Source organism: Tympanuchus pallidicinctus, unplaced genomic scaffold (assembly GCF_026119805.1).
Source record: "Tympanuchus pallidicinctus isolate F22 unplaced genomic scaffold, pur_lepc_1.0 scaffold14, whole genome shotgun sequence".
Lineage (NCBI taxonomy): Eukaryota > Metazoa > Chordata > Aves > Galliformes > Phasianidae > Tympanuchus > Tympanuchus pallidicinctus.
The window spans coordinates 2,948,224-2,971,735 of record NW_026294659.1 but is presented as its reverse complement, the minus strand read 5'-3'; the positions used below and the strand labels follow the sequence as shown (position 1 = coordinate 2,971,735).

General features: G+C 35.6%; 1 protein-coding gene across 6 annotated transcripts in view; it reads right to left on the bottom strand.

Annotated features, from left to right (window-relative positions):
• The window catches only part of CNKSR2 (connector enhancer of kinase suppressor of Ras 2), a 204,265-nt gene that overhangs the window by 66,640 nt on the left and 114,113 nt on the right, over positions 1-23,512 (bottom strand). For all 6 annotated transcript variants that reach the window (XM_052673741.1, XM_052673742.1, XM_052673737.1 and 3 more), the window contains 4 exons: positions 16,854-16,987; positions 13,753-13,964; positions 9,642-9,731; positions 8,672-8,886 (listed from right to left, as the gene is read on the bottom strand). In XM_052673741.1, coding sequence (XP_052529701.1) covers positions 8,672-8,886; positions 9,642-9,731; positions 13,753-13,964; positions 16,854-16,987 — 651 coding nt within the window. The remainder of the gene's footprint in view (positions 1-8,671; positions 8,887-9,641; positions 9,732-13,752; positions 13,965-16,853; positions 16,988-23,512) is intronic.

The window sequence follows — 23,512 nt, the reverse complement described above, 5'->3', positions numbered from 1 at the left end:
TTTTAAATAATTTAGAAATCCCTCCTGATGATATAAACTATTTCACAAACTGTATGCACAAACTGTAGAAGCCGCATTGTACATCCACTCTCTTAAATCTTGAGGTCAAATGAGTGAAAATCTAGAACTGTCAGAACAAATGTAAGATCACTGAGACTCTTTTACAAGATTATTTCAATTAAACAGCAGTGTTACATCAGAAACGATGCCTTACGTCTGGGCAAGTTACTATTTAATTTACTACTGAAATCTCTATTTTATCACTCACTTCCAACTTTTTTTTTTTTCACCATGAGCACAGCCAAGCAATGGAACAGACTGGCCACAAGTTCATGCAGTCTCTATTTTTGGAGGTTTTCGAGACCTGACTGGTCAAGGCCTTGAACAGCTTTGTCTGACCTCGGAGCTGATCTGCTTTAAGCTGAAGACTGGAGCAGAGATTTTCTGAAGCTCTCCCCTATGCACCTCATACCGTTTTTTTCTTCTTTGTTTGTTTTTGTCATACTTATTTTTCTCTTATGGCAAATTCACTAGGAATTAAACCTTTCACTTTCTGGCAGACTAATCATAATTTTGTTCCTTTTCCTCTCCTCTGTCCAACATTTTTTCTTAGAATTAAGGCAACTGCTCAGTCACTCACTCAGTTTACCACCTTCTACTGATGAGGACCAACAATTCCATATTTGATCATGGAGTTTAATATGAGAGTTGAAAGTAATGCATCTTATTTGATTATGCTGGCCCACAAGGGAGAGGCAGATGCTGGTGATATGGCAGTAGAGGCTCCCACCAGTATTCCTCTACATTCTGTAGCCACGTGAAAGAGACAGCAGAGACAAGACGACAGCTGACATGGAAGTGAAGATGAAGCAAAGGTATGTCACTGAATTCCTTCATGCAGAAAAAATGGCACCTGCTGACATTCATTGAGGCTTGTTGAATGTTTATGGTGACCAATCAGTGGATGTGAACATAGCAAGGCAGAGGGTGGTGCATTTCAGCAAAAGTGCCATCATAACAGCTGTGAAACAGTGGGTCACCTCTACTGGAACAGATTTTTATGTGTGCAGCATGCAGGCTCATATGGGCTTCTGTAGTTAACAACATAATTACTATTTTTTCTTAAACATAGAATCGTTTTGCTGGAAAAGATCATAAAGACTGCAAAATGAACCTGACCTACTGGGTCCTAGCACTAAGATATGTTCCTTATTGCCACATCCATATGTCTCTTCTATTTCTCCAGGGATGGCAACTCCACCACTTCCTTGGGCAGCCTGTTACAATAAGCATCCTCTAGGTGAAGAAATTCTTCTTAATATCCAATCTAAACCTTCTCTGGTTCATTTGAGGCTGTTTATTTGTGATTGATACCCTCCTAGCTACAACCTCCTTTCAAGTAGCTGTAGAGAGCCATGAAGTCTCTCCTCAACCTCCTTTTTTCCAGACTAAATGGCCCCAGATTCATGAAGGCACTAGATAAGAGTTCTCCATTCTGTTTCTTTATCTTGTCCTTTTTACCCTTACTGATTTTTTAATTACAGTTCTTTCCAGTTGTCTCTTATTACAGAAGTTCTTCTATGGGCTATACTGGAGGAAGTTGACATGAGAAATGGACACGAGCTAGATGCTTATGATGCTACAGCAAAATTGAGTGTTCTGTATATGTGAATAATTTTACCAGCACCATTGCCTCTGAAGTTTTTGAAAGAATTTCATGTTATTCTATAACTTCATAAGCCTTCTCAACTCTGTTTCTACTGCAGAATGTTAAGCACCTTCTACTTTCACACACATGGATCTAGATACTGGTGCAGACTTATTTCCATGTGCTTATGGATTCCACAGTGCTTATGAATTTTAACTCAGCAAGCATCATTTTTTTAATCAATTATTTCTTATGAGTTTATTTTAAAGAAGGAGTTTAAGGCTTCCATTAATGACAGTAGATGCATGCTCAACCATAGCCATTCTGCAAGTTCAGTATTGTATTAATAAAATATTTAAATGGAAGTGAAAAAATCATGGAGAAGAAGCAATGTTATTTTGAATATCAACAAAAAAAAAAAAAGAAGGATATATTTATGGAAAATATTTTTCACTATGCACTTAAGTTAAACTGGACTTTGATACTAATGGCTGGACTACTTCTACAGTAATCAACAGCCTGATTATACATAATGTGAAATTAGGGGGAAAAAAAAGAGAACCTTCATTTTTAAAGACTGCTGTAGTTGGACTACATACAATTTAAAGGAGAAAGTGTACCAACTCCATCTGTCATAAGGGTGTAATGGCATTCTAGATTTCAGACACCTAATTAAAATCTGTGCAATTGAATTTTCAATTTTTTCTTTGAAGTACTTTTTTTTTTCCCAAGTATCTAATCCAAACATTTTTTCCAAATATCTAAACCAAACATTTATCAATCTTTAAATGCTGCAGTGCTTACAATTACAACAACCTGCTAGTTTCTTTCTTTTGTGGCTTTTATTTTTCTTGTAGACTGCCTTCCATTACATAGTGTTTATTAGACATCATTTCTATTCAGAAGATTTCTGCAACAAATTGATGGGTAGTTTGTGCATACATTTATTAGAGAACTCATATGCATACGTTCTGCACTCCTTATACCACAATTAAAAGGTTTCATAAATACATGCCTATTGGATTCAAGATTTTTTATAAAAGATGTATGCACTTCACATTCAAGTTTCCTTCCTTTCAGGCTTTTTGCAGAGAAGAATAAGAAAAGTAAGTGAAAAAGAACAGCTTAGACAAAGTAGCTTTTAAAGTTTTCAAAATGAGGAACTTCAGATAAATTGTCCTCTATACTGATAGCATTCAAACATGCACATTTTGAATTGAATTTATAAAAACCATTTTCCTGTATTTTTTGCTGGGTGGGAAGCATGAAATATCTGGAAATATGTATCACCCAAGTAGAAAAAAACCTTATTTTTCTTAAAATTACTGCCTCAATTTCCAATTTATCTCATTATCAGCTAAAAATTGATTTTTGCAACAGACTCATAAACAAATGTTCTTCATTTACAGTAGGTTCAGTGAGATGACTGCAACCAATTGAATTCTGCTTGTTCAGGCAGATGCAACCCACCGGATCTGCTGAGCAAACACACTGGATTGAACTGGTACAGACACACGAGTACCTCATGACAAGTCGCAAGAAGACTGAAATTACAACCCTCACTAAATCCCTCAAACTCATAGCCTCAGCGTCCCCCAAGGAAAGTAGAAGGGAGAGTGCATGGCCCTCTGTAAGTGCCCATCACAACAACTACTGAAATTATTGATTAGATTTAAGAGCCATTGACATGTGTGCTGATCATGCGAGGAGTTACACATTGCTAAAGAAGAAGAAAGTAGGTTTGTTAAATGTGCACAAACTTAATTGAATTTGAAGGGGAAAAAAAAGTGACTTTCATTTTATTTCTCCTTTATTTAAAGCAAAACTGAGACATTAAACATAATGCATGTACAGGCGTACATGACCCTAAAAAATACCTTCAGCAAAATGAAACAAATCCTTAATTTCTTTCCTGCATCTGATCCTGAACCACTTATTACTGATGTGTGATCCTCAGAGAGTAACTCTTGCTAATAAACTAACTTTACTTTCAAGTACAATTCAAGTCACCAAGAAATTAATACCTAGCTTAAACAATTTTAAATAAACTGGTTATCAGCAAAGCAAGAAGATAAAAACCTCTTTTTGGTTCTTTTTCCTCTGACAAGCAATTCTTAAGTATTGCTGATACCTACATTAATAAATGAGCATACATCGGAAAAGGTAAAGGGATAGGAGGCAGGAATGGTGAGGGAAAAAGGGCAGTAATATAAGTTTGCTGGTGTACATTTGAAAACAGTTTGTAAGCAAGGCTGTTTTTTCTTGTATAATCCTTTGCTACATGCAATTTTCTCTTTCTATAGCAGCATTATTCCTAGATTAACAGGAAAGCGTATGGATCTGGATAAGGGCTTTATTATTAACTTGACGCAGAACTCCTTCTGACTCATGACATAATCCCCCTACTAAATAACCACATTATTTTCCTGTAACAAAAACAAAGCACAATGTACCAAGGAAATTCCTATACAGAATAATATAATGAACTTAAAATACTATAATCATGTGTCAGAGCTTTCATCTCTTATGCCCCAAAGGTCCAAGGCAATTTTAACTGCACCGTTTTGTATCTACAGTAATAGATAAGTCTGAACACCTGTTTGCACACTAGATTAGCAGCAGCTCAAAGTTTGCCTTGGCTTAATAAAAACATTAATGCTCCATGTTAGTATTTCTTCAGCAGTTTTGAAAAAGACAATAGAATGCAGAAACAACTTGCCTAGAAATCAGTGTATGCTAGAAGTGTTGCCTGCAATGGAAAACAAAACAAAACAAAGCGGAACAGAGACTATCTATATGAGAATTCAAAATTTCTGCAAGCAGATACAAGAGGTGATTATTTCACAGATATAACTTTTTTTTTTGTTTTGTTTTGTTTTGGTTTGGTTTGGTTTGGTTTTTGCTTTTATACTGTTTATATCGGTTACATTCTGTGGATACAGATAGAAGCAGTTAATTTTTTAAGGCCATTACTGAAACGCTCCTTTGACTACAATGTTTTTGATCATCACAGCAGGTCTGTGCCATAAGAATTCCTAAAATCAGTAATTTAATGGAAATTTAGTATACTGATGGTCAAGAAAATGTTAGACTACTATATTGTTGTGATTGCTTCAGAATACAGGAAACCCACTTTGAATCAGCTTGCATCCTTCAAATGACAATTTTCAGCTAATAAACAACCACCACGCACTAAAGAATAACCATGGTAATTTTTTCCACGCCCTTCACTTTGTCTACAGGACAAAAAACAATAACAATTTGGTTATGGGTAGCTTTTTGATCATAGATTTTTCCTTTTCAGAATCATGCATAAGCACAGTAGAAGCAAGGAGTTAAAATCGGTGTAACTGTAAAACCTGATTTTCCTGTGCAAAACAATCATAGTTAAAAAAAAAGAAAAAAAAGAAATATTAACCTGCATATCTAAATGGCTACACAACCCAAAAGGAAGGAGACCTGGAATCCTTAGGGGAAATAGTCATTAACTGAATAATCCAAAATTATTTAACATTTGTACCAAGGGCCTCCAAAATAATGAAATTATTATTGTTGAATAAAGATAACACAGAACTGAAACTCAGAGAATGACATGGATGAGACCCAAACGCTAAATGAGCTGCATGGTTTCCATTCCATTTTCTGAATGAAAAAAAAAAAAAAAGAAAAAAAGAAAAAAGATAGAAAGAGTTACTCTTTGTTTTTAATTTTACACAGAAATTGCATCATCTCAAATCAAATGTTTCAGAAGTTTCATTCCACAGCAGATCGCAGTCTTCTATTAGCTTCAGTATTCCATAATGCAGTGTGGGGAATCACAAGGACCCACCTGAACATCCGGAGACCTTACTCTCTGGCACTCCATATTTGGGGCTGTTTTAGAGTCACAGATTATTCAAAAAGAACACCCAAGAAGTTCTATGTCTCAACATGGCCAAGCATACAAGAACAAGGAATACCAGTTATAACTCACTGGACTGGGAATACCAGGCAGTAAAGTTTTCCATGCCAAGACTATGGCTAAAATCAGTAAACACCTTTTAATATTTAAACAGAGAAGTAGTGAATGGGAATAGAAAAGTCACTTTCCTTTCCTGTAGCTCAGTCCTGGATTTTTATGTCCTGTTCTTGCATACAGACTTGAGGATGAACATTTAGTGTACTTTGAGATGAAAAATGAGGAGTTGAAAGAATCATGAGAATAACAAAAGGATGTGTGAAAACACCCTCTCTAATAACAAACCCTGGATGGACATTTATTCCTTTCAAGCAAAATTAGGATACAAAGGGACTTGATTACAACCTGACAGTTTCTAACTGGGAGATAAAACTCGGTAACAAAAGACCTTTAAACCTAGAGGACAAAGGTACAATGATATCTAATGTTGGAAGCAGAACGTGAACACAGGCTAACAGATGAAATCTTTTAACATAAAGAACAACCGGGGATTGGTGAAGTATATTTTAATTTCTGGACCTGAGGAGATATGTTCATCTACAGATACCTGTCAGGAAAGACCACTGGCTTGTGGTTTGCACCCCAGGGAGTCACAGTACTCTCTCTTCACCTGAAATTCTAGTATGATGAAAACATCTGTTTCTTAAAAAAAACAAAACAAAAAATCCAAACCAAGCAAAAAAGTAAAAAACAACAGTACATTTTACTACTATTAGTACAGTTTCTGGAGTTATCACCATTCCTCTTGCACTGAACTACTGCTCATCCAGAGACTCCCATTTCCAGATAATGCAAAATCTTTACGAAAACTAGGTAACTGATATTAGCAAATTCTTGTATGCTTCCTTATTTCAGACCAGAGTGTAAATATGTTCTTCTACGTGGCAAAGAAACACAGACCTTTCTGCAACCTAAATTAGGATTTTCTAAGCCCATATGCATAGGTGGCACCACCATAAACAGGGAACTGTATTGCATTGCATGGTGGCAGCCAGGATGCTTCCTATGATAGGGCACTATAAGGTTGTGAATGCTTTGTGAAGGGCTCCTTCCATTTGTCCTGTGAACAAATCAGTGTCCCAAGCTTCCTATTACTGTTCCTACTTCACACATTCCGCTCCAAAACCAGTGAGCAGATCAATGCTGATTTGCATTCTAAAGAACAAATAACCTTTATTTATGTTTATAAGTAAATGAATTCCCACTAAACTTGCAAAAAGAAGCTTTAATAGCAAAGAAGCAAAAATAGAAAAGAAGCAAAAAGAAGATTTAATAGCATTACGAAGATACACATTTGTGGTAATGATCCACAAAAGGGATTATCAGATGGTGGTGGAAACTGAGGCGTTAACAGTTAAGGTGCATTTTGCAGATGAGTGCCCAATCTGCATGAAGAATGCTGGTAGTCAGTCCTGGTTGCTATTCCTTCACACAAGAATTTTGAAGAGTTTTCCAGTATCTGTTTATATTGTTTATTCATACAGATTTTGGAAACAGATAATAGATAATAGAGGCAGCCAAGGGAAAGTGAAAATGACATTAAAAATGTTTCATTGTATACAAGAAATTCAATAATTACTAACAAAGAAATGCCACTGAGAGATGAATATTCTCTCAAAACATGAGGAGTATTTCTAATTTACCATACTGTTCTTTACAGAATAGAATGCCTCTGTTACACAAATAACTTTTCAGTTTTCTTCTGTAAATATTTGATTTCAAGGTCTCACGGACTGATTAGGTTTTTTTATAAAAAAGACTGTATACATTGCAAAGAGGACAGACAGTTACTTAAAAACTCCTATGCCTCTTGCATTATGCACCTATACATCAGTTTGCCTTTGCAAATTGACATCAATTGAAATCTCTACACAATCAGATTTCCAACTTGCTATGATTGTAAAATGGTTGAAAATAACATAAGAAAAAAACTTAACATCGTGCCTTAATTATTTAAAAAAAAAAAAAAAGAAAAGAAAAAAGAAAAAAGAAAGAAAAGCAACAACCTTTTCACATCTGGGTACCTGAGTCAATTGAAGTACAGTGTAAGAATTAATGACGTAATGACATAATTTCTGAAATTTGTCACTCACCTATACATGCAGTGCAAAAAGCAGTTTTGGAACCCAGTGGGCCCACCATTCAAAAAGCTTAAAGGAATTTAAAAACTCTATTATTTTAAATTAATCCAAACCAATTATTACACAACAATTTGTAGCAGTGTTTTATAATGCTTCTAAGACAAGAGTTACCTGGATCTTACATGTTCAATGGAAATCTAGCTGTTAGTTTTTCAAAGCAAAGTTCTTGGTAAGCCCCCCACAGTGCTGCTACCCTTAAACACTGGCAATCTAAATCACATTCTCTGTGCTAGTTTATGAAGGTAACTACAATTATTTCTATTGCTTTGCTGTATAACTGTGTGTGTATTACTCTATGACGACAGGTCTAAAACGTAAATGATTTCATGAGGTTGAACATCATATCTAAAATATGTTGTGACTGTCAATCTACATTTTCTAGACACATTTGAAAACTAGGAAGTTACTGGAATTCTCATTTTACATTCCCTTCAGAAGACTCTTTCCTTTCCAATTGACTTTTAAGTTACTGAAATCTATTATTCTATCTGTATTAAAAACAGCTACGCATACAACATGTAATCAGTATGCAACAGGGCATTCCCCACTTCAAAGGAAAAACAAATACCTCCACAACAAGTTTTCCTGCCATTAACAGGCCTTTTCAATAGCTATAGTAAAGGAGTTATCTAATGTGACTTGGCATACTGCGTTGAAATACATTCAGTCAAACTGCTTCTTTCCTTTCCATCAGTAGCAAAATAAGTAGCATCTAGTTACAGTGTTATAGGTGTCTGTTCTGCATTTCTAACGGGAAGATTCTAAATAGCATGCTTTAAACAAATTATTATCAGAAGGTCAGGAAACAAGGCCAGAACTGCAAGATGACCAGTCAAAAAAAGTCTTCAACATCTCTACAAAAACATGACAGTCTCTCATAGCAAGCATAGAGCAAAAGGTTCCTTTAAAATTATTTTTACTCACATGGTACAAAGTGGTCTCTGGTCCAGGTGTGCCAATGACATCTTGTCTCAATGAATCCATTTGTAAACTAGGTAACAACGAGTAATGACTAGGACTATTACCCTTGTCTCCTTTCTTTTTTGACTTCTTTCCAGTATCCTTTTTGCTATTCCTTTGAAACATGTAGTCTTCTTGGCCTATTTTCTCATTGCTCATATAGCGTAGCAATGAATTTTCTGTCGAAAGAGTAATGCAAAGCACAATTATGATTTTTTTTAGGTATATACAATATTCTTAAGAAGATCTGCTGTCAATTTTAAGACTTCAAGACTTCTTCATTAGCAAAACTTATTTGCTTCTTTGCTGGATATAGCAAGAAGATATTGAATCTTGATCTGAAGGGGAAATTCATTATTTTTTCAGGTTTCTAGTTTTGCTGACAATGAAAAGAAAACTTACATGAAGATTCATATAAGAAAATGCTGATGTTGTCTTGAAGCTTTCAAAAAATCAGCAGTGGCACACTTATAATCATATCTGTAATCTTTTTTAAAAAAACAAATCCTAAATTAATACAATTGACTGTGGGCTCATACATTTACAAGTAACCTGCTTTGAATGTGCAGCCCAAGCTTGTTCACTGTATCATCCATACTTTCCTTTGAAATTATCTCCGTAGCTATCAGCTTTTATCTGAGGGATCTCCCAAGGTAGAACCAATGGTTACGAATTTAGGAAAACTCAGACATGTCTTTACATGTCTGCCTCTACACCTGGTGTAGGGAACCTGCTTTGGCTGGGGGGTTGGACTGGATGATCTCTGGAGGTCCCTTCCAACGCCTACAATTCTGTGATTCTGTGATTCTTTCATGAGTGAGTCTGATATTTCCTTATATTCATGTATACATTTGGTATTCATACCTCCTGTGGCATTGCTTGAAGCATGATAAAACCCATAATGCCTTGTACAAGACATGACCAGATCACTTACCTCTCCTACTATCTCGTTTGATTTTACTGGGATCTTCATAATCCCCGACCCAGTTATATTCTACTGGCATAGAAATAGGCCTTAGTTTCCCTAGAAACAGAGGGAAAAAAAAATGAGATCATGCACCAAAAGGCAATATTTAAGTAACATTCTTGAAAGAAAAAAAGAAATTAAGTGTTAAGCCGCTATTCTACAGCATTGCTTATGAAAGAGGATCCAGCATAGCCTCTGAACCAGAGATTAAGTTCTGTTTTCTTTAACAGGCAAGAAGCAGTTAAAAGTATTTAATGGATTTCTTTTTTTTAACTTTAGAAACTAAATCCAGTGCCCTACAAAATCCTCACCAAACTGATGCCTGAGACTGAGAAACACACTGAAATTACGTAGTTTGCTTTTCATTAACAATATCTGTTTGTTATTCTGAAAGCCCCTGGCACGCACATATAGAAAACTGTTTTAAAGCATATGCAGAATGAATTGTTGGTAAGAGAATCACATTCACATCACTAAGATACTTTTACAAATAGCATTTTTGCTGGGATGATTAAAATATGTCAACTATGATTTCTGCTTAAGATTTCCACAAATACAGCTGGAAATTCAGTGAAAGTGTGCAATGCAACTTAATGGGATTACTTAAAGTGAGCTATAGTTTTCAGCAAGTTAGATCGCCTGCAGAAGCAAAAAAATACCATGTAAAGTGGCATGGCAAATGGCACAATGTCCATCTCACTGATTTTTTTTTCAGAAACAAGATCAGTCTTTGCTCTTATCTACTGCTAACAGAAAATAAAGGGAAAATATTTTGTTTTGAAAAGTATTAGAGCTTAAAATTAAAAAATTAGAAGTTTTTTTAGCTACATATTGGAAAACTCCCGACATAAAGGTCATCATTTTCATTCTGCTTTTTTGATGTTTTTTGATGAAAAAGAAGATACTTGATTACGATGAAAACAAATATTCAAATGTGTCTACTTAATGAATAATGGCATCCATGGGAAGCTCACCACTACCATGCACGTGCAGCATAATGATATGCTGTTTTTGTGTTTTGCTGTTTTTGTCTTTAAAATTTTTAAGATATTGTAATGAACATGGCAAAAAAATGAGTATGTTCTCTATAGACAACGAGATCAATTCACAAATACATAATTACTGAGAATACAAAATGCTTATGCTTAATTCCCTATTTATCAATTAGTTTATTAGTTATGGGCACATCATTAAGTGTGTTTGAAGTCACTGAGATTTGAAGTACACCATTTAGAAGTCGTTTCATGAGTGCACATGTATTATCCTTGATAAGAAAGATGTTGGTCATTTTTTCTAGAAATACGACCTTATCTTCTATGTTAGAATAAATTCACAGGATGCTATGGCAAGCACTTGCAAAATCAAAAAGCTGCAATAAGTAGAAAATCATGTAAATTGTGATTTTTATCAGAAGCTATAGTCATACCAACTTTTCCATAATATCTCTAGCTGTTGAATTTATCTACACTCTTTTTCTGTCTGGCAGCCAAACTGCAGTGAACAAATTTGTTTCTTTCCTTAAACTTGATCTTCATTTGTCTGCTGCTGCTACTATCTCTTTCACGTTAGCCCATGTGAAGCCCCTGAACCTCTTTTGCCTATTGACTACACTCAGGAAAATTTCATTGCTGGGATGCAAACTGAAGCATTTCAAGGCCAACTAGCAGCAATTATACAACAGTTGTAAGCCAGTAAGAATACGAAAGAGAAGTTTCTTTGTTAACAGTTGAAAGAAGCCAACAGACTCCTCAAAGAGAAATCATGGAGGAACCCTGTTAACTCTCACAAAGGAGGACTGAAAAGTATTAAAGAAAATTAATGCCACCATATAATTAATGATGAGTATATGTTGAAAACAACTATTTCTCTATTTCTCAGAACTCTGTTTGACCTTCTTTAATAGGCTACTGTAAGCCAGAGGGATGTTATTTACTAGATTTTTGTGAAATTCTTAGGTTATGCCTAGCCGCCAATGTGATGTTAACAAATGGCATGTGCGAAACTTGTGAATTTAATGCTGGAATGGTAATAATTTTAGAAAATATACTTAAGTGAGAACAGACTCTGTGATGTGAATGCATTAAAAAAGAAGTCAGATTAAAAGTGAAATGTTGTATAAGAAGTGTGTTAAAAAAGTGACTGATTTTCAGTGGTCTTAGATCCATGTATTTATAACCCTTTCAGCTAATAGGAAAATATGCTACAAAAGCTATCCTGTAATAAAATAATGGATTCAGCAGTCCTTGAACAAAGTGTCGTCCTCCCTCTAGAATACTAGTATTATAATTTAACATCTGGAACAGAGAGTACATCTCTGTTAATGGAACGGACTACATCCACCAACTGAAATACAGGAGCAATAAAATTAATATATCAACTTTGAACACTTATCATTTATTTCATACAATATAGGCATGGTTAAAAAACATCTGAAAGCACTTCAAAATCAAAAGGATACTGAGGATTTTGCAGGAGCATTGTGTGGCTGTGTGGAACAAGTGCACTTTATAAAAACACATCCTTTAATATTGTGCAAGCACAATGCAAGCACATTGCTTAAAGTCCCGAGGATACTTTACACAGCTCAAGCTCGATTTGTATCATGGTTCCCAGGTGATTTTGGATCTTGGCTGCATGATGTACCAAATATATTCTTCCTCTCTGATTAAGCCTGTCATCTTCTCAAAGGGATATGATGTCAGGATTACAATAACAACTCCAAGATGCAGCCTATGCTCAGTTTAATAATTGAAATAACAGCAAATGGGGTGAAAAAACATTCAAGCATGTGTTGAGCTATTACAAGGACTGTCAAAATAACTTTTATAAAAACAAAATTTCCTCTTAATTTTCTCCCATGTACTAACAACTCTATCACTGAACAATTCCTTGTATAGCAACAGGAAACCAATTTTCCTAGTCCAAAGCCCAAATAAAATGCTAGGTAAAGGCTGTATTCCAATAGATTCAAAATGAAAATAATCTGGAGAACAAAGCTTTGAGGAGCAAAACTCTCATCAGAAATTGTTTCAGTGTTCTCACCATAAATAAGAGAAAATCCAAGACATGTAAGTACCATGAACATGCATGTGCATTTACATACGAAATTCTTACATGGACAACACACAGACGTATAAAATAGGGACTGCTATATATAGCAAGTCATCATTTCTCATATAAAAAGTTAGAGAATGTTAAAACAGCATTACAAAAAAGCATACTATCAGTCATTTTTCGTTTCTGAAACTAGAGAAGAATAGGAGAGTTTTAGAACATAGTACAGCATGAAAACAGAATACCATCTTCTTGTTCATCTGAAAAAGTTTTGATCTTTAAAATTACTTTGGTAAATTTTTTCTAATGCAGAATTAATATACCTATGTTACTGTGGAGCAAGGGAAGGTGATTATATTGCCTTCTACCACAATTTGAACACACTTGTAAAGGCATTTGTCAAGATATAGTTCAGAAGAAGATACAAGGTCAAGTGGCTTACCATTTCTGGAGGTCAGTGAAGTCCCCAGAAGGGGTGATCTCTGAATAGAGATCCTGCTTCTTTGGCTGCTAACCCTTAAATGAGAGTGAGGAGGAATGCATCTAGGGTCCACCTCTTCCAGTTGCCCGGGTGCACTGCTTGCACCAATGTGCCCTTGGTTAGCCGTGCATTCTCACTTGGTACTCAATCACTGATTCAGGCCTAGCAATTCCTATATAGCTACTCCTACACTTACACTGGGAACATGATTTCATAGAGAGGGTTTAGCATAAATGCATGGCCTTCTGCCAGTTTTTCTGACAAAATGATACTGAAAAGTTATCTGGAAAATTAAGCTGATAAAATTATAGAACGCAGATTCAGAAAAATCACCACACAAAACTGGATTTGCCATCCTTATAATAGTAATACATATATGCTTGCACAGAATAAGCTTTTATGTAGAAATTAAACTAAATCTGTACAAAATTCTCAGCACATTCAATAGCCACTGGAATTATTTTTGTGCTTAAATACAAGACCAGATGTACGAAAAATCCTAAAATCAACAAACTGTGATAATGTCAGATCAAAATGCCATACCGTACGTTGGTGTGCTCTCTCTCCTTCCAGGACCACTTGTTCTTCCCTTGTCATACTCATAGCAGTATAACACTGCATCTTCCTCAACCACATTAAAACGCTTTCGATATTCCTGGTCAAGAAATGAGTTTGGAGATTCGGATCCTGTATGAACTGGTTTGCCCACTGTATGTCTGCCAACATCATCACATGGGAGATTTCCTTTTTCATCCCTTCAGTAAATAAAAGGTATATTTATTATATATTACATAATATATTTAAATAAGACATTCATTTTTTAAAACATGAATATTTAACTAAAAATGGCAAAATATCAGCATGCCACACAAGCAGCAAATATATACAACTGGCTAAAATCAGGATCACATATTATGTATTTGTATGTATGTATACGCTAGTTATCTCACATCTTTGCTCATTTGCTTCCATTGCAGATTGTATTTTAATGGTTTCTTTAGAAAAGAATCATACAAATAAAGTTGATGTGCAGCTATTCTTTTTATGATTTTTTTGGGAATATACTAGCACTTACTAACTGAGGGCAAGGAAATAATGTTGACTTTCAAATGTGCACTTCCAAATCAAACAGTTTTTTGAATCAATTTTTGAATCAAATAGTTTTAAGACATGGCCGTATGGTAAGCGTGGATAAATTCTGCCTAGTTTCTTACAAATTAACCTCTCAGCAAGAAGAACCTACAAGCATTTGACAGAGTTCTGTAGTAGCCAATTTGGGCCTCCAAGATGATATAGATATACCTGTGCAGTAACAAAAAGAATGCATAACACTTTGTCATGAGCTGCTGTCCCAGGACAGAAATTTATTGCAAGCAGAACGCTGCACAACCTACACAGAGAACCCCAAGCAGATTGCCCTCTCCTTGCACTAGGTAAAGAAGGACTCTGAAAAACTTCTGGTATGGCTGTGCCTGGAGATGGCTGCAAAAGACCTAATCAGACAGTAATTTCTGAGCAGCAAAATGCATGGGAGGCTGCCAAGAGAGTAGCTGTGGCCTCATGCCCTCACTGTAGAGTTTCTGCCCCTCTAGACCATGTAAATACAAAGCTGACCCATACTTCTCTTTGTGCCCTGTAACCTTGTATGAGTACAAAGCAAAGCCAAGCAGCCATGGTGGAAAAGAAAGAGCCATCCTGAATTGGCCATGGCACTGAAACTACAGAAAACCTCTCCATCCATTTTACCAGCTCTGCCAGGCTTTCCCAGAGCAGAGATGGTGCTGGTGAGGGGGAAGGGCACAGCTCCACGGGGCTGAAAGCTTGTGACTGTGACAGTGGCAGGGGACACTGGCGGGAAAGCAACGGAGACTGATGTATCTTCCAAAGGCATTCAACAGACTTGACCAAGCACTAATTTGCTACCTGCAATTGTCAGTAACCATCACAAGAAAAGGATGGGTCCTGCTATTTGTGTGTGGTTGTGCTGGAAGTTGTAGCATCTGTGGGTGTCTCCACTAGGACAGCAGGGTTTGGGGTTTTACAAGTTACATCAAAATGTCGAATCTTTTATTCTATTCCAGGAACAAATGGTGGGCATTTTACTTTTTAAAGTTCCCCCTTAGAACAGCAACAACAAACTAAGAAACAGATTCTGAACATTTTGATAATACCCAAAATAAAGACATGTTTAAATATAGTTAATCATAGACCAAAAAAACCTGATGAAATGTCAAAACAGATCATTCAGGAACACTGTACTTTATGTGGCAGCTTTGTGAAACGAACTACAGTTCATTAGGATTTATCTGGCAAAATAAAAAATGTGTAGCTTAAAGAACCTTGTGTTAATATGTGTTATCATATTTCATCAGAATTGGCCCAAACTTGTGCATTAATAAGCATTATTTGATGGTATTAATAAATAGCCAAAATGCATTCTGAAGATACCAGTTTCTAGAGTTGAACTTAAAGACTGCTGAAATATGAATATCTTACAAAAATACTTCAAAGAAGAGGATGTGTTCCTTATTAAATAACAAATATTTCTGAGGTAGGAAACATGATTAGCACCAGTACAAAGGCATTATTTCTTTCAGGAGAGTACAGTTTCAGCTGCAAGAGTGGCAGGTCTTTGCCATGTAACTATACATTCAAAAAGTAAACAAAGACTGTGTTTTGGTTGGGGTTTCTTTCTGCAGTATTTTTTTTAATCTCCCCAGAAATAAAACCAGACCAAGCAGCATATAAAGTAGGGATGAGGAAGGAAAACAAGATTCAGCTTATGGCTTTAAGAAAGGCCCATGGTATCATCTAAATCATGAAATAGAAAGTCACTTTCTTGCCCTGGAAGGTTTTTTCATCTCTCTGAAGAGTAAGAATTAATCACAGAATCATGATTTCTCCTCCCCACGAGGCAATTTAATTTGCCATCTACCTCACTCTTGGACAGCCCCCAGGAAATTCTTGTCAGCATCAGGTCACAAATCTTATTAATTGGCTAGAAGAGTTACTGGTAGTAGAGTCTAAGAAAAACTCAGGTACCAGAAAACCCAGGTACAGGAAATTCAGATACAAGAAAGGACGTGGTGCCCTTAACAGGTTTGTAAGAAAGTAAACTAAAAGAATAGCAAAAAGTAATTTAAAAATACATTGAGTGGACGTGCCACATCTGATACAGAAACATTAAAAATGCTGGTCACTTGTAAATACATCTTTAGGCTTCCGGCTGGTTATTGCCGTCCTTATGGATACAGCTGCAATTCTCTCAGAATTTTAAGAAAGCAACATCCGTGTGTATTAAGAAATTTTACTGAATCATTTAGGAACGTGTGAAGGTAGGTCAATGAATCCCACACTAAGATGCAATCCTGAGAACTGCTCATACACTAATGAAATATGTTCAAAAAGGAAATTAGTAAAGCAAAACAAAACAGCGCTCTTATTGTCAAAGCTGCAAAGTTTCTTGCTTTTAGCACAACCTCCATCATAGCTCTTAGGCAACGGAATAAACTCTTTTCATAGTTACATATGTTGGGGTTTGGATAATTTTTCTCTTTTGAAGTAGGACAACACTGTAATAGGCAATAGACTATTCTACATTTCAGAGAACAGAGTATTGAATTAGAGTACTGAACACTTTTTACCTGGGAACGTAAGGTTCTGTTGGAGGAGGTGGTATATAAAGATCCTGGAGTGCAGAGCTGTCTCTTTTTGTAGGTGTGCTGATAGTGCTGGATGGTGTAGCAACACTGCTTGTAGGACTTCTGGGAATAAGAGGCTGGTTCAAAGGAAAGAGAGAAAAAAAAATCACAGTTATCCTTAAATATAATTTACTTGTAACTGAAATAGCTAAAAAAAAATCTCTACAGCTCAGAAAGTTAAAGAAATAGCACTTCTAATCTTTTACATGATTTTAAAATGAAAAAAATAACATTTCTGTTTAGGGATGTGGATCTATGAATGGACAAGTATTGTGCTTATAAAATTGACTCATCTGATCATATCTTACTTTTTTCCCCTTTGCACAGCAAGATTATTGCCAATGCTCATAAAAATAGTAATTAGTAGAGCCACTAGTGAAATCTTCATGAGTAAATAGCATATAGAATCCAGTGAATTGCTTAATTTAACTAACATTATAAAGAAAAAGTCTAGTGTTTACAGTAAATGTTCATAAGTAGGCATTAAATTGAATGTCTTCTCTCCCCATCTGTTCTACAGCTTAAGAATTAGCTATAAAAGCTTCAGTTTTTGTCTGCAGGTGCCGTAAAGTCAGGTACAGCATCCTCAAGAGCACATGTGCTATGATATTGAATAAACTGGAAATTATTATTATTCTTCATTTTCCTAGGTAAACTTGTCACAAAGTAAATCACAGGTAGAAAACCCCCAAAAAGAATACAAACAAAACCAAAAAAAATCTGTACCCTTCTTGCAGAATAATAATGTGTCCTAGCTATCTTTCCCATTCAAACATGCCCCTTCCTCTTAATCACATCTTTACCTCTTTCTCAAATTAAGCATGATTTTCTCCTTCAACTCAACTATCTTGACTAGCTAAATAACGATTATCCATTTGAAGAAATTATTAAATCACTGTAGGACTGGAAATTGTAGCACGATTTCCTAGCACTCTCTATACAGATGCAAATACATAAAAACAAAATGAGAAGCAAGCATAGACTGCTGTAGTCTAATTAACAATGTCTGCCTAACGCTTCTTGGCTTGTCTGATAGATGAACTTAAGCAGAAGAAAATGCAAGTGAAGTACTGTCTGCTTGCACCCTAAAATTTAAATACTGAGTTTTGTTTTGTAAGAGTACATTCTCCTGCATCTTTTCGGAAGTGAAATCTCTGAAGAAAAAGGTTTTGGGAAGACACAGTGTACACTACACCTATAATTTCTGAACTTAGGAACTGCTGGAGAACACAAATATTTCTGACTGTATTTATGACAGAGTAGCTCTAAGCACTGACCAAATGGGTGTGCAGAAAGATCCTTCTGCCAGCACTATGAAGAACAGAGCATGACAGAGAAAGCACCGAGAGAATTTCCAGTTTATATTTTCTAGATATTAACCTTGGTACCTATACTGCAAAAAAATCTCAAGAACTTTTTCAAAGCACGGTCCTTTCACAAGATAGCAATGAGCCCTTGTAAATTTATGTTCATCAAGCAAGTATTCTCCATTGCGTCATTTTTTTTTTTTTACAAACTGTATTTTAAGAAGAACACATGCCACTTAGGAAACCTCAGACATCTTTTAACTGGATTCTGTTGTGTGTTTTTTGTTTTGTTTTGCCGCAGAGCTGTGTTAGATTTATCTCAAATATAATAAACTTCATGTTAAAAAATGTATCATTAAAACTTATTACATCTACTTTCAGAATGATGTCTATAAAATGAAACAAATATTCTCTTGCTGAGTGTAGAAATCTTTCTGCTATAAACAATGATACTGCTAAGTTCTTTTGTTGCTCAATAGAGTTAATATGAGTATTCTGTAAACACACCAGTGAAAGACAGCCAGTACTTACAGAAAGAAAGGGAGAAAGACACAAACACAAAACCAGACAGGTAAAAGACTTTATGACCAATAAAAACAAGCAGAAGACTGAAATCTACAAAAATAAGACTGAAGGTGGTGGCAAAACTGGGGGAGGAAGGAAAAAACCAACAAAACAAAACAAAAAAAACCAACAAAACAAACAAGGAGAACTTCAGAAGAACAAAAACCTTATTGTTTAAATTTTCATCTGTGACACAGTAGCCACAGATGTTCTTGAACCACTTACTAAAGCCTTTATTTTCCCTTTCCAATGCCTTGCATTATTATAGTAAGTGCACACTGCAGATTGTTGAGCAGTTTGTAGAATTATTTTTTCCTAAGCCAAGAGAATTTTGTTACCAGGATCATGTTTACACTTCTTAGGCCCAAAACATTGCTGTTTATAGCTCATACTGACAGGAGCACTGAGAGAGGATTTTGCTCCTCTCCGCACTGAAGAGGAAGGCAGCTTTTTAACAGCAATAATTAATAGGAATTTATGCTTTCCGTCACCAGGAAATTCATGCCTGGGTATAACTGTGGTCTGGGCTTACAATGGATTGATTAGCCCACACCCATTCTGAGCAGCTGCTGGGGGGCTACAAGACACAGGTAACGAATTCCCCAGAATTACCTGGGCTTAGCTATTTAAATGTTAATGAAATGTGTTTCATTTCTGGACTAAAGTTTTGCTGAAACCTGAGTATTCCACCATATAACATCACAAGATCTTGAGAGTACACAGCCCAGCTATATTGGTTGGCTTGCCCTCCAGAATAGTTTGCTGGGAGACTGTAAATCAATGGAAGTTTTGGTTTTTGAGAAATGCAAAATTTGGCTCATCTTTTGGCTAAGTGAGGTGATTAGAATACCAAGAAAAAAATAGAGCTCTAAAGGTAGAAAGTTTCCCTCAAACTGTTCCTATGTTAAATACTGGCATGTTTTCTGGAGTGAGAATTACAGTGTAGCTGGTAGAAGCTCTAATGACTGTGGTATCTCATGTAATTGTAATAGAGGTAAATCTTCCCAGGGCCCAGAAGCTCCCAAGAGGAGCTGTAATAAAATCTAGTACGAGAGAAAGCATAATCTTTTAGGATCACCCCAAAACACACTAGGGTATTTCACGTCTTTTACATATCTAAGTCACACTGCCAAATTCAATTCTTTGGATTATTTCTACAAAAGCAGAAAAGCTTTGTTCCAGAAAGACTGGAACAAAAGGAGAAAACTAAATTTAAAAACAGGCCATCACTTTTTTTTTTTTTTTTTAAACCATCACTTAACCTAATAAATCAGTGAATTCTTTTAAAAGAAATGCAACATGGTGAAAACATTCAGATGTGCTCCCCTGACAGTAGCTCAACACACCAAGAACACTGCAGTAGTTACCACCTCGTGGATCTAGGAGTTCAGCTTTCATTTCATATGGAATTAAAAGTCTCAGGCCCTCCTTATTGAAAAGGGAGCCTTCAGAACCTTCAGGGTACACGTAAGGTGCACCCTTGAGTCATTTTGCATTGCAATTCTCACCAATCATTTAGTTTAAGTCAATCTGTGCATCCACAAGAAAATCAGATTGCATCTATCCCATATGTCAATGGCAGTCATTTAGTGGACTATATTATGCCATGTAGGCACTCTGAACATCATAGAACTCCAATTCCAGTATGTCTGATTTGGAGATAAGTATTATCACTGAGTCAACTCTCTTTCAAAGACTAGAACTTCCTCTGCTGGAGTCACTTTTGGCAGGCTGGCTAGGCAAGTGGGAATCCTGAAACAGCAATAAAACTAAAATGTTTTCAGGACCACAGATTTAAATACTTAACTCATGGGAATAACCTGACGGAGAAAGTTTAGAAGTTATAATATTAGAACTGGAATATCCTCAAAAATATCCTGCATAAAGCCCTACAGTGTTAATCCCCAATGACCAAAACAATATGCATGTTTCATTACACTTTGGAGTATTGTTTCTCAAACATTCTGGATGCACCATCCTCGTTCAAAATTATGAGTCATCATGGATCCTCTACCAAATTGACAGCTGTCCAAAAAATAGAAAAACAACTTTACTTACAACAGCAAAGTTCTTCTATGAGAGAGAAATAAGTAAAAAGTTACTATAATTACTGAGTGACAGAGCATATATACTGACTGCCCTATTCTGGTTAGGTCAGTCCTGTGGTCCCCTTCTCTCCTTCTTGGTATGAGAAGCTAGCATTGCTTTCCCATTCCGAAACTGAGATTGTCAGCTTTTTCTCTTTTATTGGCTTCTTTTTCCTCTAAACAATGAACGTAATTAATAATTAATATATACCATCTAAAATTCTTTTTAATGCTTTTTAAAACTCTTTGAACCTTTCATTAACTCCCTTGGTAGTTGCAATATACAGTTTGAGAAACATTGCTCCATATAAAGGCACACAATTTTTAAAATATAAACAAAACCAGTATTTTAAGTGGTAATATCTTTACACAGTATTTGCAGCAGTAAACAGATTTTACTGTTAATATATGTTTTCATATTGGACCAAGATATTATGATTTACTGAACAAAATGTTTCCAATAACAAACTTTTATAAGATGAACATGACATGAAGTAATGAAATTCTGTAACCAATTCAAACTCTGTAGAAAAACCCAGTCCAAATTAATTTTAACAATATTGCAAAAAGTGCTAAGTTTCCATGTAGTTAAGAGACAGCTAAGCAACTGAAGAGCCAACAGTATAGCATTTTATTCACATTTAATGATTAAAAAGTGTAAAGTCATTAATGCTAATAGTATATGATTCAAACAGAACATAACATTGCCTATAGTTGAATGAAGAGAGCAATATAATGAGGAAAAATACTAAATAATAATCAAGGTAGGATTTTCTCTCAATTCAAGCACTCTGCTGTTACTGTTGCTTCTCAGGAGGCTGAAATGTTGAAGATAGCATAGTAGAGATGTGTATCTAATTGAAAATAAAGATTATTTTAAAATAATACAGATGCTGAGGTTGTGGCAATTCTTAACAGTAAAATTTAATCACATATATAACAGTACAGTGAACTATTTTAAATATACAAAATGTGACATTTAAATAAGTTTGATTAAGACTGTGGCAGAATAGTGAAGTCAAAAGGTTTTTTCCAAGTCAAGACACAAGATGGCAGTGGACCTGCCCCCCGCCTCACTGACATCAGTGAAACTGGCAGCGCTTCATCCAAATTAGCTGAAGTGTGACCATTCCTTTTCAAGACACTGGATGAAACATCTTCACACCATAGTCAAAGTCTGGTTTCTTTTGAATAATTACAAAGCATTTTCCAGAAGTAAAAGATGGCTTTGCAGTTAGATTCTTGCTATCATGGTGATACCAACTTAGAGAATCTAAGATTCTTCTTTACTGAACCTTCCCCCTTGTTCAAACTGCAGTTCAGAGAGCCTTCCTTTGAAACCTCCCAAGAAAAACTCAAAGTGGGAAGAAGAAATAAAAGAGACGATCTAGAGTAAAAGAGGTTTATTTATATTATGTTTTGAACTGCCAGCTGATTGCTCCGGGGACAGACAAAAATATGGAAAGTTCCAAGATAATTAAATCATCTCTATCTCGAATGAGAGAAAAAAAAAAATAAAAATGGAACTTGGTTTTTTTGTTGAGCGTATTCAGTAACAGTCAGAAGTACTAACATTGCAATCTGAAATACCAGTGTACCAGAGGAAGTAACTGAAAGGCAAATTTAGTAGGTCTTATGTTGCAGGCATAACATCTTAATATTTGTAGTACAATACCATATTAATGAATACCTTCATTGCAAAGGCAAAAAAAAACACAAAAAACAAACAAAAAAACAATTCTCCAAGGCCATAGCTGTCTAATTCAGATTTTATAAAAGCAATGAAAAAAACAACATAGGCCGAAAATCCCTCGATTGCCAACATTCTGTCATGATTCCAAAGTGTGTTAAGGGAGAACTCTGATTACTGCAAGAAGTGGTATACCTGATAGATATTAAAAGAGACAATCATCAAGTGACTGAAAGCAAAAACCCAAACCACCTTATTTAATCAGGACACTGCAGGAGGAAAAAATGGATGTTTTCTTTTCACTACTGGTGAGTTAATGCACTTGTACGTACACACTTGTTATGGTTAATAGTACAGCCATAGCTAGTTGTACTGTTTTCCTTTACGTCAAACCATTGGCAATGTTTCAGAACTGCTACACAGAATGGGCAGAATACTAGTTTGATGACATACCAAGTCACTCCCCAAACTGATAAGATATACTGATAGCACCAGAATACCACCTGAACTGGAGGATTCCTCTAGCATTTTCCCAGTTTATAGGCACACTTCCTATGGCTCTCTGAAATTCAGCTTTTCATGCTGCTGCAAATGGCAAACTTCATGTTCCTACATAGAATCATAAGCTAAACAAGCAAAATGCATTTTACCAATGGCTGAACACTATCCATTTTCAGCAAAAATTAATTTTTAAAACCTTTCAAATGTTTCTCAATCTCAGTGTTTCGTATTTTAATAGCTGAAATATTTACGTTTGCTCTAACAACCATTAAAGATCCTCACAGATGGCATGCATTCAAATTCTTAGTTCTGTTTTTGTCAGCCCCCTTACACTGGGGCAAATTTATACTTTTCCAACTCAGTCATTGCAAGTTGTGACACCGCGTTTTCCTCTGTTCTCCTCATTTGCAGAGCCAAAGAAAAAAACACAGCAAACTTTTCCAGATCCTAATC